General features: G+C 34.8%; 1 protein-coding gene across 7 annotated transcripts in view; it reads right to left on the bottom strand.

Moving 5' to 3' along the window:
• BIRC6 (baculoviral IAP repeat containing 6) overlaps positions 1-16,407 on the bottom strand; it is a 153,986-nt gene that overhangs the window by 81,284 nt on the left and 56,295 nt on the right. For 4 of the 7 annotated variants that reach the window (XM_081943436.1, XM_081943440.1, XM_081943437.1 and 1 more), the window contains exons 27-40: positions 15,759-15,973; positions 15,395-15,603; positions 14,841-15,187; positions 12,888-13,107; positions 12,343-12,476; positions 11,765-11,902; positions 9,059-9,186; positions 8,277-8,408; positions 6,949-7,164; positions 5,765-5,948; positions 4,594-4,749; positions 2,489-2,622; positions 1,175-1,328; positions 492-650 (exon numbers count right to left, since the gene is read on the bottom strand). In XM_081943436.1, the coding sequence (XP_081799562.1) occupies positions 492-650; positions 1,175-1,328; positions 2,489-2,622; positions 4,594-4,749; positions 5,765-5,948; positions 6,949-7,164; positions 8,277-8,408; positions 9,059-9,186; positions 11,765-11,902; positions 12,343-12,476; positions 12,888-13,107; positions 14,841-15,187; positions 15,395-15,603; positions 15,759-15,973 (2,526 nt within the window). The remainder of the gene's footprint in view (positions 1-491; positions 651-1,174; positions 1,329-2,488; positions 2,623-4,593; positions 4,750-5,764; positions 5,949-6,948; positions 7,165-8,276; positions 8,409-9,058; positions 9,187-11,764; positions 11,903-12,342; positions 12,477-12,887; positions 13,108-14,840; positions 15,188-15,394; positions 15,604-15,758; positions 15,974-16,407) is intronic. The other 3 variants (XM_081943438.1, XM_081943439.1, XM_081943442.1) reach the window with 2 other exon arrangements.

The raw sequence follows: 16,407 nt of genomic DNA, 5'->3' as shown, positions 1-16,407 counted from the left end.
GTATCCTAACTCCCCCCCCCTTTGCTAAAAGGGGGGTGGGCATAGCCAGCACGTGTTGTATCTGGCCTGCGGGTCTCGAGTTTCAAACTCCTGTCCTATTTTCTAGAAAGCACCCATATTAATTAATGTTTTGTCATTGTTTATATCTACATGCTTATTGTTATATACTGTAAATAACTACCAAGTTGATAAATATTAGCTAGACAAATTGACACTTGTTGAAATAACATCTTAAGAACATTCTAAAAAGATAGATTTCCCAAATAGGGAACCTAGTACAGTACAAAAAACCCTATCACATATATAATATGTTTATAATAAACTATGAAATTAATAGGATTTGTAAAACTAGGTGTATGCTGGGAAGTTCATATGTGCTTAATATGTAATTATGTCAATTATAACTAATTGTGATTAGGTATAATTGACATAATACAACCACTATTCAGCTACAAATTCCAGACTATCTGCAATAGGAAGAGAAAGATTACCATAACATTCAGAGATGCTTAGGTTTAACTGTGCAAAATTACATGTAGGAGATGTATTGGTCAGGGCCTGCAAAATGGAATCAGCTTCCAGAGTAGACATCATTTTCAGCATCAGTTCTGCTTGATGTTCCAATCCAACTTCTAAACGTGCATCTAAAGCTTTGAAAAGAATCATAAAACACATATTTAAATTACATTAAATAGGTACTCTACATATTTTAATATTGTATTAAACATTAATATGTTATTAAATATTTGTTCATTCTTATAAAAATAAGAGTTTTGACTGATTCATACATTTGGAAATACTTTTAAAATGGATTAAAATAAAAAAACTAATTATAAAAAGATGCAAACGTGAGCAAAGAGTTAAATACATCAAGTCAGAAATATCTTTCCTCTAAGTAGCAAGACATGGTTCTAAGACAGAAAAATGTCCAGTTCTTAATTTTAAAATATTTTTTTAAATGCAACACTGTTTTTATAATCTTTACATGCTCACATGTACACCTCTTGTCTAATAGGATACTGGATCAGAGCTTCCTAATTATTATCTCTAAAACACTTTTTAAGCATAGTTTGCATAACTATGGAAATATTTTGGAAATATGTCTAAAAGAGAACATGTTTTTTTTATCACAAATACAGTATTTTCTGAAATTGGGCTGCAAAGTAAAACTTACCTTGAGAGACTGATACACTCACAATCTGTGATCCATTCTTCTCAGTTGTAACTGGTGGTTTTGCCACAGAAATTCCAACACCTCCAATATAAGGATTGTAATTGTATGTACCATAATCAGCACCCCAGTAATCGTACCAGGTGCTACTAATAGGCTTTATAAAATAGAAAAAAAAAAGAATTCATTGGTCTGAAATTCCTCAAAATAAAAACTATTTTGTGTCTGTGTGTCTTCAGTATTTGTATCCTAACATCATGATCTGTATCTATAAGGAAATCAACAGCCTTTATTTTTGCAATAAAAGCTGCCAACTATACTGGCAGTTTTCAGATCAATACGTTCTTCCACTGAACTATAATTTTGACAGTATAAAGGGAATGGCCCAGCTAATATTTACAGCACTTTTTCCCAACTCTTTATTGGACCATTATTTTGTATTATCACTCCAATCACCTGCTAAATGGTCATGTTGAAAGGAGCTGAAATTCAAAGTGTCTTTGAAGAAGATTGCTTTACATGATCATATGCTCAGAATGAAAACAAACGAATTATGAAGTATAAAATAATTCAAATTCAAAAATTACGATGTTGTATAAATAGATCTATTACAATTATGCTCAAAATCAAATTCTAGCACAGACACGTTTCCTATTATGATCATTAAGTCCTCTGAATGTCCCTCCTTCTACAGTTTATTTTAATCATATGCTGCGACACATGAATGTAAAGAATGTCACAGATCCAACTATAATTAAATGCTTAAGTGGCCTCTGTGGTGTGACATGTCTAGAATCTGATCTGTGGTTCAGATTTATAACCTCAGATCAATATGTGCCCACTTTCTGGTTATGAATTGGTTCTACCTATGTAATACTGATCAGCACTATAATATTACTTCATGTGTTCAAATTTTAATGCTGGTTTAAAACACCTGATTTTTGTTATAAGCAATAAAATATATTTCCACCATTTTTAAAAATATATTTATCAGTTTTTGCCCCTCTTCCACTTCTTCACATACAAAAATAATAAAAGTTGTTAAAATGATGCATTTTAAAATCATTAGGATTTTACAGGATGTCTAGAAATACCTTAAGACTCTTACTCTTAAGAGTATTTGTCAGAATGAAAATATAACCTATATATAAAATAACCTCACAATAAACCTAAGAGGTTTATAATGAAAATGGTATTGGTACCTGTGTATTGTACAGGATTCTACCACGTCAATATCAGAAACAGACATTTGAAAAAGAGCTAAGACGGTGTCACAGGTCTTTTGCAGCTATTTTAAAAGTGCATTATGTTCCATACCTTGAAGACTTTTGCTGCCAGAGGATCTTTTTCCAAATCAATATCTAGTGGATCGATGTCAACTTCCATCAGGTCTTGTAATAACTCAAGATCAATGTCTTTGTCCTTTTCCAAAGATGACAAAGGTGGAGTACCTTTGGGTGATTAAAATAGTTCATTTATTTACTGAATTTACAGACCATCCCATTGAATGACTCAGAGCAGCTTACAACAATAAGAACAACAATAAAAACAGAAGTTTACAAACAAAATACAGGCAGTCCTTGTCTTCCACCCATAACTGAGCCCGGAATGATGCCAGCTGTGCTTGATATTAAGTGACAACCCAATGTTTCATTTTTTCCAGAAGCCATTAAGTGAATCACCATGGTTGTTAAGTGAATCCATAGTTGGTAAGTGAATGCTGAGATCATTAACTGAATTCACTGTTTGTAATTGGCATTTTTTTTTGCCGGAAACCAGATATAAATGCAGATTTCCAGCAAAAATATTGTAAATCATGGTTACGTGAATGTGGGATTCTGTAAACAGCTGAGCACCAGAGTGAGGATTCAGGCCTCCTGGGCATGGGGTGGAGGGAAGAGAAATTGTGACAACCATGGCATTTGCTAGTGTATTTGCCAGATATGACATTTATTCCTCCAGTGCGCAGAGGGATTGCTCTCCCTAGTGTGGATGGAGAGAGAATCTAGTCTCTCTGGTGCAGTCAGGGCCTTGGCCCTCTCCTCTCCATAACATACCCAGGAAGCCTGGTCCATTTCTCTGGTGCTCCACTTAACAAGTGCAACTGGGAGAACTAGGATCATAGTTGGTGAATGAAATGTTGCTCAACTACAAAAAATCCTAGGCCCATTTGTGGTTACAGGTGGAGGATTACCTATAGTTTGCAACAAAAAATAGAAATTCTTTGACTATCTACTCACTAAGTCTTGGAAGGTGAGTTCTGAATTTCTATTATGCACAAAGATGTGGGGGGAAGAAAGTAAAATAAGGCTACATTACACTCTAGAGCATGCCTGTCCAGCATTTTGGCTTGCCTGGGTCGCATTGAGTGAAGGGAAATTGTCTTGGACTGCACATAAAATATATAACATAGTTAATGTCTATAAATAACAAGCTTTAGGTTAATCTTTTTAAATTATCTTTTGAGGCCTGTACTAACTGTACAGGGCAACATGTGGCCTATGGATCACAGATTTGACACACCTTCTCTAGAGATTTGCATCTGTTATAGACTGCATCAAGTTTTCACAAATCAAGGCAATAGCAATAAAGGAGACTATTTGTAGTTCAGGGCTTGCTTATTTTCATCAGTTCTAGTAAGGATTGCCGTTTGCTGTCAGTTTATACTTTGGTTGCTTGCCTGCCTATGTGGGTAGTGGCGGTCTTAGAGATTTTTTGGTTGGGCTGTTTACTGGCAGTTTATTGATTGGGGCACTGCAAACTATGCAAAAGAGATAATCAACCAGCCCCCAAAAAGAAACCACCACTACTCACCACTCAGATCAGCATAGATTAACTTCAAGGTTAACTTCAGACCAACAATCAAATAAGCAATGCCCCAATAAAAAACTGCCAAAGAGCCATCAGTAAACAGCCCAACCAAAGAATCTCTAAGACCCCATCCCACTCACACAGGCAGGCAAGGAACCAGATTATAAACTGACAGCAAACCACTCTCCTTACTAGCACTGATGATGTTACCTAGTTAGGTTAATAAAACGTCTGCAAGAAAACAAGCAAGTTTAGAAGGCAAATATATATGTCCCAGAATAACGTTGCAAGATCCAATCTGGAGTTGGTCATCAGGACCAGGGATTTATTTTTCTGAGCTTTCAGACTTCAGCTGGAGCCCATCCTCAGGGAACTTCTCTCTAGCAGACTGTTTGGGCTATTTTGTGTGTGGTGTTTATATGCTGCCTGGTTATGTGTGTGGCTTTTTAGGTGCTGAATACTAAAGTTGCTCAGTACTACTTGACACCAGCACAACTATATACTTTCCCAACAACTACTGGAATCCAAGAATGTTTAGCAGAATTGCCAAAGCAAAAAAACAGAACAGTTTTAAACAATTCAATGCCATTATGCAGCTTATATTGATTTACCTGTAATGTCATGTGATAAAGGCTCATCAATAGTTTCCACTAACTGAGCTGCAGACTGCTGAAGAGCATCATCTGAGTCCCCAGTTGAAGTTCCTGCCTCCTCTCCTACTGCAGCCTCCTCCATGGCTTCAGCAGCTATTGGAGCCAACAGTTCTCCTGAATGGTACAAGGAAGAATTACCGGCACAAAGTTGGGTATCAATTTTAAAAGAAGCCTGGTGGAGGCTGAGACATGTACCAAAAGATTATATAATCTAAATATAATTACCCAGGTACCTCCCTCCACCCCCCCAATGAAAGTATTTAGGGCAAAAAAATAGTCCCAATGCTGAGACATGGTGTGGAATTGTGGGGCTTTATAAAAGCTTCCTCACTGGAATAAGTTCAGATCCATTTTTTAAAAAAGCATACTGGGAATTGACAAGGACATACAAGCTTCAGCGGTCAGAGCAGAAACAGGTTTCCACTCCATACCGTCACTCAATAATTAGTTAAAATAGTTTTTAACCTTTTGGCAGAGGATCCATTCAATAGGCCCTGATAGACTACCCAAAATATGTTTAGCGGAACAGTTTAAGTACATCTCAGCTTATCTCTTGCATAAGCTGAATTACCAAAGTTGTTTCGTAGCATGGGTTTTCCAACCAATATTTACTCTCAACTGCCTCCCAGGAAAAGGAAAGTTTCAAACAGAGTCCTGGATATCAGTACCCAAGGAAACATGGCGTTATTGGCAAAAAAAAAGGCCTTTAATATGATTGGCTAAGAATGAAACCATTTTCCAATATGAAAAATATCTGCTAATGAATTTGATGTAATTCTTATGAAGGGCCTATTACAGAGCAGGATTTGAGGTGCTAAACATGGGTGTTTCCCTCACCTACCGTATTATAAAATAGCGTATAGAGAAGGAAGTTCAGCTAAGAACCTGTTATACCAAACAAATTGGGATATCATATACAGACAAAATATTCTTTTCTCTATTTACCACATACATATTTTATTGTTGCATTTTAAAATATATTTTGTCCTGGAATTAGTTCCTGTATTTTACCTTTCTTTTATTGTCTTTAATATGCTCAAGACTAATTAATTAACTACTACTCTTTCACTGTTCCCCACCTCAGGTAAACAAAGCATTTTCCATAGATAAAATATAATTTTTAACAAACCTGCTAGAATATCTTGCAGCATACATGTCAGAGAATATTGAGCCCATGCTCCTCCCCAAGAGATATCACCTCTGTTAAAGTCTGTTCCAACCAGAAGCAGTAGTAGCCTTTCTAACTGAGCTTCATTCACAATTTCACACAAATGAATTGTAGGCCTTGTTGCATTTGCAATTCTAGCAAGAACCTGGAAAAAAAAACAGTAGACAAAATTATCTTTGCCGCAACCTGTTTCATATCTATGGAGAACACAACACTTCTACAAAATAAAGATTTGAATATTTAGTAACTGTAACTTACATTTATATTTATAAATAATGGTAAAAGAATTTAGAATAGTATCAGAGGTATTGATAAATCTAAGATAATCCTTCTGGTTTGAGAGCTTATGTAACTTTAGTTTGATGCCTTCCATCTGTAGCTTGGGGAAGTTCTTCTCATAGAGTCCCCCCCCCCCCCATTTCTAATTTCTTTATTTTTAATTTTATCTTGGAAATTGCAAAGTTGAAAACTATAAGAAAATATAAATTACTAAAGTTATTGTACTGTAACCAACAGTGTTTCTATCGAAGCGAACAACACTTTCAAAAATTCCCAATAAAATTTTGGTTTATTTCCAAACACTACCTATGCTATGATGATTCTGATTTTTGCTAGTTATCAGGAACACAATGGCAACATTTTTCAGAGGCTACGTCTTAAGTCAAGAGGGGGAAAGAAGCAAAATTTAGGTCCTCTAATTAGCATAAATTAAAGGTTCATGTAAAGCAAAACTGCTAGTTGATACAATCCACAGCTTTTGCTTCATAACAGATGGATTGAGAAAAAACATAGATGATTTTATATAAACAAAGCTAGGAAAAGGTACATCATATTGATGGAATTATATTTAAAGCCCAACAACCAGCTTCCTTCTCTTATGGAAACTTACTTATTGAAATGTAATCCTACCAAAGCAAAACTCCTTGGGATCAGATCAACAGTGCAAGTTTTAAAAATTTTATCCTCTCAAATCATGCTATTTTATTATTTCTCCCTCAAGGGGTTGAAGTCATCATACTTTAGGATGACAAATAATTATTCAGAAAGAATTTTGTGAGAGCTGCTGATCTAGCCTAGTGTACTAAAATGCAAGCTTCAAGTTTTGATTAGATTTATTTCTATTAACTGTATTGCATAATACATACCTTGCAGACAAATAACAGCAAATCTGCATGACAGGTAAAATCCATGGACAACAGAAAGAGGGCCAATTTCTGCACTACTGAGATACAACGCTCATGTGCCAATGTAAATGGAAGTGGCTCAATTTCTGGAGTTTCTTTTGCAGTTGATACTTCAGTGTCTAACGTAGAACGGGGCCACTCTGCAGTCCGTCGTAAGCGTATCAAATCCTTAAAGTGCTACATAAATCATAAACACAAACACATTTGTCATTATTCAACTATTCATTGAATCATGAGTCAATAATTTCACAAACAAAGAAAAAAACCCACATAAATCACTAGTACCAATATCACAGTATTTCAATCAAAAAGAAATAAGAAAACATTGAGTTACCTTATGTAAGCAACATTGAGTTATCTTATGTAAGCCTTAGATTACAATATTACGCAATTAGTCCGAATAAATACATGTCTATTTAACTAAACATACATAGGTTTATTTCCTAAATCACAGCATGAATAACATTTGTTGTTTTCAAATTTATAATTCTTGTAAGAAACAAATTAACTGATTACATAAACTATTATTCAACTATTATCACACTGAAACCCTTTGGTAAGACACTGGATAAACCTAATGTCTTAACAGTAAGGAATAGTAGTTGGAACATACAATGGTTTCTAGATTAGATGATGTGAAAAGAACAACCATAATGGTATGATTATTGGTCTTCAAGTGAGGATTTCTCAACACTTTGTACAATGTGACTCTAACTCTAAGACGGGTGGCATATAGATTTAATAAATAAATAAACAAACATTCCTAAAAGAAATAATTGAAACTGATAGCCAAAACTATTTCAGACAGTTCTGTTGACCAAAAAGTGCTTAATTAAAACACCATTTTATTTGAAGAGCATCCTATACCACATAATAAAAGAATGAATAGTGAAGGGAACCTCCTTTAATTAGTAGCATAATTATTTGGATACAGCTCATGTACTTCTTCTGATGACTCAAAAAGGGCACAATTGGAGAATTGTTGAAATATTCTAATTTAATCTTAAATTTTTATTATAAGGAACTGTCTTGATGTGAATAACCCACAGCATTATTTAGAAAGTAGCTTATATAAAATATATGTACATTTACATACATATCAAGAGGTATCTCTGTTATAATTGATTAGTTCTAAAACCAGAGATATAGCAGGTAGCCGAATAAACAAGTTAGGCCTTAAGCGGCATAATAAAATCATATGTGGAAAAAAATGAACCCAAAACATATTTGAATTTGCAGAAAAAGATATTTCTGCACGAGACAATAAATATAATTGCAGAACATCATACCTTTGACGTGGCCTGCTTTAGTTTTGCCTGTTCTACTAAAAGTTTATAGGATGATCCTTTGTTGCTTTGAATTTTTTCTTTTTCCATCTGTTCCACCAAAGCCTTCTGTTTTGCTTTTAATAAGTTAAGTTGCTAAAAGAAAATGTTAACATTATATAAAAGTGTATATAATAAAATGCAAAATAGATATGCACTTTCATAGGATGGTCAAGTTAAAGTTTTTTTTTTTTTAAATTTAGTTTTTATATTTAGAAAACTTTAACAGGCTGCCAACAGACCTGAATTACAAAGCCAGTTTCAGTAACAGATTTAAGGTTGCAGAAACTGGTGAGGCTTCAAACACCATGTATAGGAGCAGATATTTGTCAAGTGTTTGTCCTCATTGTCAAGTTTTCCAAACATTGTATAATGAACAAGTTAAACAGAACAGTGGTTTCTCACATTTTTCCCTTCAAAGTTTTAGACTTATGTGAAAACTCTTCTTCTGTCAAGATGGTGGAAATCTCTTATTCTACCCTGCAGGGCACGCATAGGATTTCCTTAGATCCCTTGTCTGCAATTATTATATTGTCAGTATCAGTCACACTTTGTTAGGTTCATGGTTGCTGTGGGAAAGTCAGGCAACTGGAATTTTCTTGAACTTGCTTCAGTGCATTCCAGCTATATGCTCCCTAACTTATAAAATGTTGCTCTAAATATAAACATGAATGACATCTCAAATGCATAATATCCTCCTATAATTTAGAAGAAAAAGAAAATCATTAATAGGAGCTAGAAGTTACCTGTTTGTGATGAACAAGCTGTTTCCTGATCTTTCTGGAATATAACCTATCTAAGCTACTGTTGCCTTTTGAAGATCTATTGAGGCTCTGTGTATGTAAATTATTATTAATGAAACTCCACTGATTGCCTGAAAAGCAAAACAAAATGATATTTCAAATTTGGTAGTCAATGTTTTACACACAGACCACATATACACACAGAATCAGTACATGTATCTTGAAAAAAAGAAAAAAAAACATGTTAGTTTGTGAAAGGGTACAAACATTGATTGAATTATTGTTATGGGTGCTAGGAAAATAACTGATTTAGCTTTATTAAAAGAACCAGAGACGGTATTTAGAAACAGCTAGTTTACATCTTTCAAAACAGGGCTTTTTAAAAATGAAATGTTAACTGAATGATCAAACAAACAAACAAACAAACAAACAAACAAAGTAAGTAAGTTTTTTAAAAGGAAAGCAGAAAAGACATTAAATGTTGCACAAGAAAATCAGATGAGAAAGGAACTTCTATGCAATAAATCTGTGTATATCAGCCTGTGATAAGCTTTCAGGCTGAATGGCCTTGACCTCATCTTATATTATCCTGATGGATCCTGGTCCTGATCCATATCCATCAGCATTTTCAGAGCTGATGTGAACTGTTTTGTAGTGTGTACAGGTAGTCCTCAACTTCATTTAGTGAGCGTTCAAAGGGACAATGGCATTGGAAAAAAAAGTGACTTATGGCCGTTTTTTCAGACTTATGACCTCTGCAACATCTCCATGGTCATATGATTAAAACTCAAACACTTGGCAACCAGCGTATATTTATGACCGGTCCAGTGTTCCATGGTCACGTGATCACTTTCTTGTGACCTTCTGACAAGCAAAGTAAATAGGAAAGCCAGATTCACTTAACAACCGTGTTACTACATTAACTGCAGTGATTCACTTAACAACTGTGGGAAGAAAGGTCATAAAATGGGGCAAAATTCACTTAGCAACTGGGCTCAATTCTGGTTGTTGAGTCGAGGACAACCTGTACATCATGGCATCTCGCAGGCAACTGAACAGGAACTGCTTGATTGGCACTGGCTGTAAAACCTCAGGTCAGCTTGAAACTGAGTAGACCTTAGAATATTCCTTTGCAACAATTAAAATCCCAAAATATTTCTTTTTACTAAGCATCTATTCAATTACTTTATAGTCTGTATATCTTAAAATTAAGCTTAACTAAATGTTTGTATCTCTTAATCAAACTTTTGGAAACTATCCCAAAATCTGACAAGTGCCACCAAACTTTATGCCTACTTCTGTCTGTTAACTAGCACTGGGAATATTATGGAATAAGTTAACTTTATCTGTAAATGAATGCCAAAGAACTGATTAGAAGTGTGTAACTCAAAATTATTCTTTACAATGTTTACTCTTGCAAGTATTTGGCATTCTGATTTTAGAAACAGAAGAACAAGATCAAGTAATGATTTTAAAATTTGTTGCAGGACTAGAGGCTGTTTGGGTTTGACCTGGGAGAAACAGGTTTAGGTTCAACCCTAACAAGATGGTGTGGCTTTAAATGCTTGGTCTTCCTGGCTCTGGAGAGTTCTAATTTTGGTCCTGAATGGGATTGCACTGGCCAGTGAAGAGCTGTGTAATTTAAGGCTCTCCCTGGATTCTCCAGCTTCTGCTTTAGAAGCTGGTACTACCTGTGGCATTACTACAAATCCAGCTTCTGCACCAGTTATGCACATTTCTGGATTGATAGGCTTTCCTCACAGTCAAGCCTTGCTTATACCTTGTTGTTGGAATACATTAATGCTTTCAACATGGGCTGTCCTTGAAAAAAACGATAGATTCAGAATGCGGCAGCCCAACCAGTGACATGCAAAACTCACTAAGTCTACATGAAGCCCTTGCTATGTTAGCCGAACTGGTTACCAGTTGGTTTCTGAGTGCAATGCAAAGTGTTGGTTATTACAGGTACTCATTTTAATGGACATTCGTTCAACAACTGTTTAAAGTTACCATATTGAACAAATGGTACTCTGGAAATTTGTGAAATGAATAATTTTTCCAACACAATGACAGTGCTCCTAGACTGGAGAGCAAGGATGTCCAGCACACACAACCTTCCCCACTCCTTTGTTTCTACTTGCCATTGTAAGTATTGAACTAATCAAATAGCTAATCAGCAGAATGCTTAATTCAGTATCTGAGATTGGGATACTGGTTCTCTCTAAAATGGAAAATTAAGATTATTTTGTTTTGGAACAACAGCGCAGTATCTTCAATTCTAGTAATATTCTAAGGTGTCAATGGTTAGATTAGCAGTGACAATGATTGGGTGGAGTAAAAAGATTGTAAAAGGAGTGGCAGAACCTGGAGGGTGGAGTTAAAAGAGGGATCAGCCTAGAATCCCTACATAGTTACAAGCAAAGTAAGTCTATCAACCCACCCACCCCCAATTCTATTATCTAACCCCAGGCAGGTGCTAACCATTAGTTGAGAAGATTCCTGTGCAAAGGCATGATTAACAATTAGCCAGTTTAATTGGACTTTCACATGTGGACTTGGATCTTTCACGCCTGACAAATAAGTTCATAGCTGTTTAAAATAAGATTTATCAAAAATGGTAGGTTACTATGCTATGCAAACATAACTGCCCTTTTCAGGCACTATATGCTCATTATTAGATTTTACCATTTTAAGTAGTATATACTACACCTGTCAAGAATCTTTCTCTCTCTTTTCCATTCAAAGGCTTCTTAGATGTAGCTGCTTCATCTTCCACTGTTGCCACATAGTCTAAGAGTCTAGATACCAACATTACAACCCAGCTAATCATAGGGATGTCCAGAACTCCTTCAAAATAAGAGAATTTGTTTAGGTAATTATTAAGACTTTTTTCTCCAGAATCTCAAAATAGTTTACATATCTCTCTTCTCATCACATAGAAAAGCAAAAAAAAAAAAAAGAGTGATTAAACTTTGATAATCATGTGAAGAAATTATTTATTCAACTATTGGGGAATAAATTTTAATACCTAAAATGAATGCTTTGAAATTAGTTTCAGTCAAATTAGTGTGCAATGGTTGTCTGTGAATTTTTTAGTTCATCTTTTCTTCTAAAGCTCTTGTACGTGGGCTTAAAAAAAGCCCAGCTCATAACAGACGATCAATAGACGGTAGCCTAATCTAATCGTGATCTGGATTCTATTTTACAATGCTGCATAAAACAGTTACACTAACAATGTTGGACAGACTTTTTAAAAAATCTAATATTATTTTAGAAACGTTTAGTACCTTCTGAACATCTGTGGATAGGTAATTGAGGCTGAAGAGGAGACAAGAGATTATCCAAGAGATTCAACAAACTTTCTAAGACACCAGTGTTGCTGAGTGATCTTTGACCAATGCAAGAAAGCAACATGAAGACCCTAAATATAAAAAGTAAGTAGTTTAAAAATATTCCTGGCTTCTTTAATAAGTAGCAATAATTCTAAGAGAGGAGAAAAAGCTGATCCTAGGGAATATATCATTCATTTCTCTTTTGTTCTTCAGGCATAAAGAACTAAGTCATACTGATAGCATTAAATATATAGATGACATTTTTTTTTGCAGGTACGTTATAGGCTATGTATATCAACATACAGATCCTAATATGAACAGAATACATTTCAACCACTTACAGACAGACTTAATTATGATGATGATGGTCTTCATTTATTATAACTACAAATTGTTACAATTATTATAAGGCTTTTCCCCTCTTGCTTATCTTTCTATATTTCAATAATATATAGACTGGATGCTGCTTGATGATATATTAAAAGTAATGTGAAAATTACCTGTCTTGTGGAAAAATAAGAAGTTGCTCTGAATTATACAATTCCTGCAGGACATTTGAGAGAAACTGTCCCCACCATCTTTCCCCTCCACACAGCTGAACGAGTAAAAGACCTGTGTGCAAACGTATTTTGGGAGTCCCACTAATACATAAGTGCTTGAATAATTCTTCACAGGCTTGAGCATTAAATGTACTTTGTAAAACCACAGGAACAGAGTGCCCTTAGAAAAAGAAATGAAGTATGTTAGATTGCAAAAAAAAAAATCCTATGCTTAGTTGATCGTGATTCTAGAAGTGATTACACAGGTTTGTTTAAGACATTATCTCAGCAGTGACAATATTGCTAGCAGTCTCACAGGTTTCTCTTGAATTAATTAATTGAATTTCTATGTTGCCCATTTCATAATACAGCAACTTTGAGTGACTTACAATATAAAAAAAAGTTTAAAATGCCATCAGTCTTTTAATTTAGAAGATTTTAGAAGCCTTTTGTCTTCTATTTGTATGAAAAGGTAAATCACTAAAAAAACAGAACACATGGATACTTCTAAAAAATACAGAAGCTGATTTTACACATCAAGATCTCTCTCTCTCTCTCACACACACACACACATCTGTAAATTAGATCTCCCTCAACTCATTAAGACTCACTAGTGAAGACTTCTTCCCAATTTCTGAATAAAGACAGTTTAGATAGCACCTGAAAATATTTATTTTATATTTTAATTAATTCTGCACTACTGCAAATTATATAGGAGTATCTTGACTGACTTATCAAGAAAAACAAGAACCCTGTCTGTGAATAAAAATTAGGCCATTTCCCAGTTAAAGATGCTACACCATCAAATCCCACATATTTATATATCATAAATTGGAAGGTATTCTAAACATCAAGATGTTATTAAAAATGATGGCAGCTTGAAATAATTTCTTGCAATAGATCAGTTCTTAATGCAATTCATTATTTTTGTTTTGAGTAGTTTATAAACCTATCCTCTCTATGAAATGACTATTATCACAAATTTTCACGGTCTAATTTTATAGGTAGTCCTTGACTTACAACCATTTGTTCAGTGACTGAAGTTGAAGGGACTTTAAAAAATGACATGACCATTTTTCACACAGCCAAAATTTGGAAATTGGCAACTGATATATATTTATGACAGCTGCAGTGTTTTGTGGTCATGTGATCACTCTGCGACCTTTTGACAAGCAAAGTTAATGGGGAAATCACTTAACAACCATAGGTACTAACTTAACAGCTGCAGTGATTCACTTAGCAACTGTGATAAGAAAGGCTGTAAAATGGGGCAAAATTCACTTAACTGTCTTGCTTAGCAATGGAACTTTTGGGTTCAATTGTGATTGTAAGTGGAAGGATACCTGTATAAAAAAATTGGAGTTCTGCAATATTTCTTAACATATATGATGTACGTTAGTTTCAAAGAAAGAAGTGATCCAATATTATTCAATTTTTGTACCTTACTGAATAAATGAACCATAATAATCAGTTATGTCCCTTGGATCTCATCCTTAGTTTCATTCTAATTTTAGTACAACTGTCTGTGATACCTATCTTTATTTCTATATTTTGTGGTAGATCAAGAACTTAGGCAGGGAGGAGGGAACACTAAGAATAACTAGGCTGACCAGAGCCAGGGTACTCTGAGATGTACATTTTGTGAATATTCAAAATAGCGGACAGGAGGTCTGAAGGTAAAACAATTCTCCAGTTTCTGTAAATTTAGAAAATTAAGAGACACAGTTGCTGTGTTCAGATTAACCTTAATTTGACTCTTTTTATAGTCTTACTCTCTTAACCTTTGTCTCATTCATTCAATCTGAAACATTCTACAAAGCCTCAAAATTCCCACTGACACGAACACATATCATTTCAACATTGACCAATTAACAAGTTTGTTATTTTATTAATAAAAGTAATTGAGCTACCAACCGTTGGAAGAATGGAGTAAACTAAGTAATGTATCCAACAGATATCGGATAATTGTGCGCAACTGTTCCGTGGAGGACATCTGAATGAGTTCTTTAGGATCACTCTGTTCTTTCAAAATCTTCCTGCTTGCTCCTAGAGCTACTCTGAGCCTTTGTACAGCATGATGAGCCAAATTCAGCTGAAGCTGCAGTTGAATGCAATCCTGATAAGCAGAAAATACTCGGCTGTCTTCCTCCACGGCCTTATCTGGCTTGCGTAAAAAATACTGAGCATTGTTAGCACTGTTCAGTGGTGGAAGGTCAATACTTTGTAGAAGTGTTTCAAGTCTATGGCAAGCTAAATTATACCTGTAAGTGGGGTAAGGAAAAAAAATGTCTTAATTATACATAAATTATTAATAAAGATCCCAGGACATAAGAATATTTATACTTATACTGTTAAATAACAGTATTTTAAACAGGGCTAACACTTTGCTAACATTCAACAACTTGCATTATCTCACTAACACATCAACGTACACAAAACAACACAGCAGAAACAACAACGCATTTTACCTGCATTGTATATCTTCCTGCAGTGCAATCATCATAGCTAAATGCTGATCAATTTCTGGTTGGTTTGCAGATTCAACTTCACCTCGCAAAGGATCGTGCATAATCTTCAATTCGCTCTCTAAAGGCAAGATGTATGTATGTCCATAGTAAAATCCTAAAGGAATTTTGGCTCTAGCATTTGTACTTCCATAGCGACCAATGACCGTAATCTGAAACAGAAGACATGCAGCCTTTCCATGTCACTTCATTCTTTGAAAATAGGAAATACATTGTAAAACTGAGCATTATTTATCATGAAGAACATTTACCATATTGAAGTATATATTCATTAGAATATATTATTTTTATTGAAAGAATTTTTTACCTTCATGAATCTGCAAACTGGTGGCGGGATTAAATCGTGCAGAATAAGAGAATGGGTGCTAATATCTGTAGCAACAACTAGCCTTCTTCCATCAACTTCTTCACCGAGTGTCCAAATATCAATCGATAAGGAAGCCAAATCCCCGCAAGTTGGAATCAACACATCTGTCAATAAGATGGGTCTGCCAAAGTCTAATGTCACAAATCTCCTTGCACCTTTGAACAGAAATAGTCTTGATGAAATACCAATAGAATGATCTCTGTCAGCCTTTGCCAGAAAGGCAATCATGGCCCAGAACTTAACAAACAGAACCCATATTGTCAAAAATATTTAATTTTAACAAAAAAATATTTACAGTTTAGTTACTGGTGGCACAATACAGATTATTCTGGAATTTATGGCTGAGACATCAATAGTTTTTTCTACCCACATGCCTGTGTCTTTTGGTTCCCCTCAAACTATAGCTAGAGAAGTGTTAAAATCAACCCTATGAACCCGAACCAGGAATAAATGTAATGTAAACCTTGACTACACTCCCAATCCCTCTTCCCCTTATTTGAAGAATTACTAAATCATTTTACAATTATTTCAAAATTGGTGAGGAAGAGGCTCACACAATTCCCTTCTCATTTGTTAACATACATCTCCT

The sequence above is a fragment of the Natrix helvetica genome (genome assembly GCF_964273705.1).
Source record: "Natrix helvetica genome assembly, chromosome: 2".
NCBI lineage: Eukaryota > Metazoa > Chordata > Lepidosauria > Squamata > Natricidae > Natrix > Natrix helvetica.
Note: the sequence above shows the minus strand (reverse complement) of the source record. Positions and strands in the feature narration are given on the sequence as shown.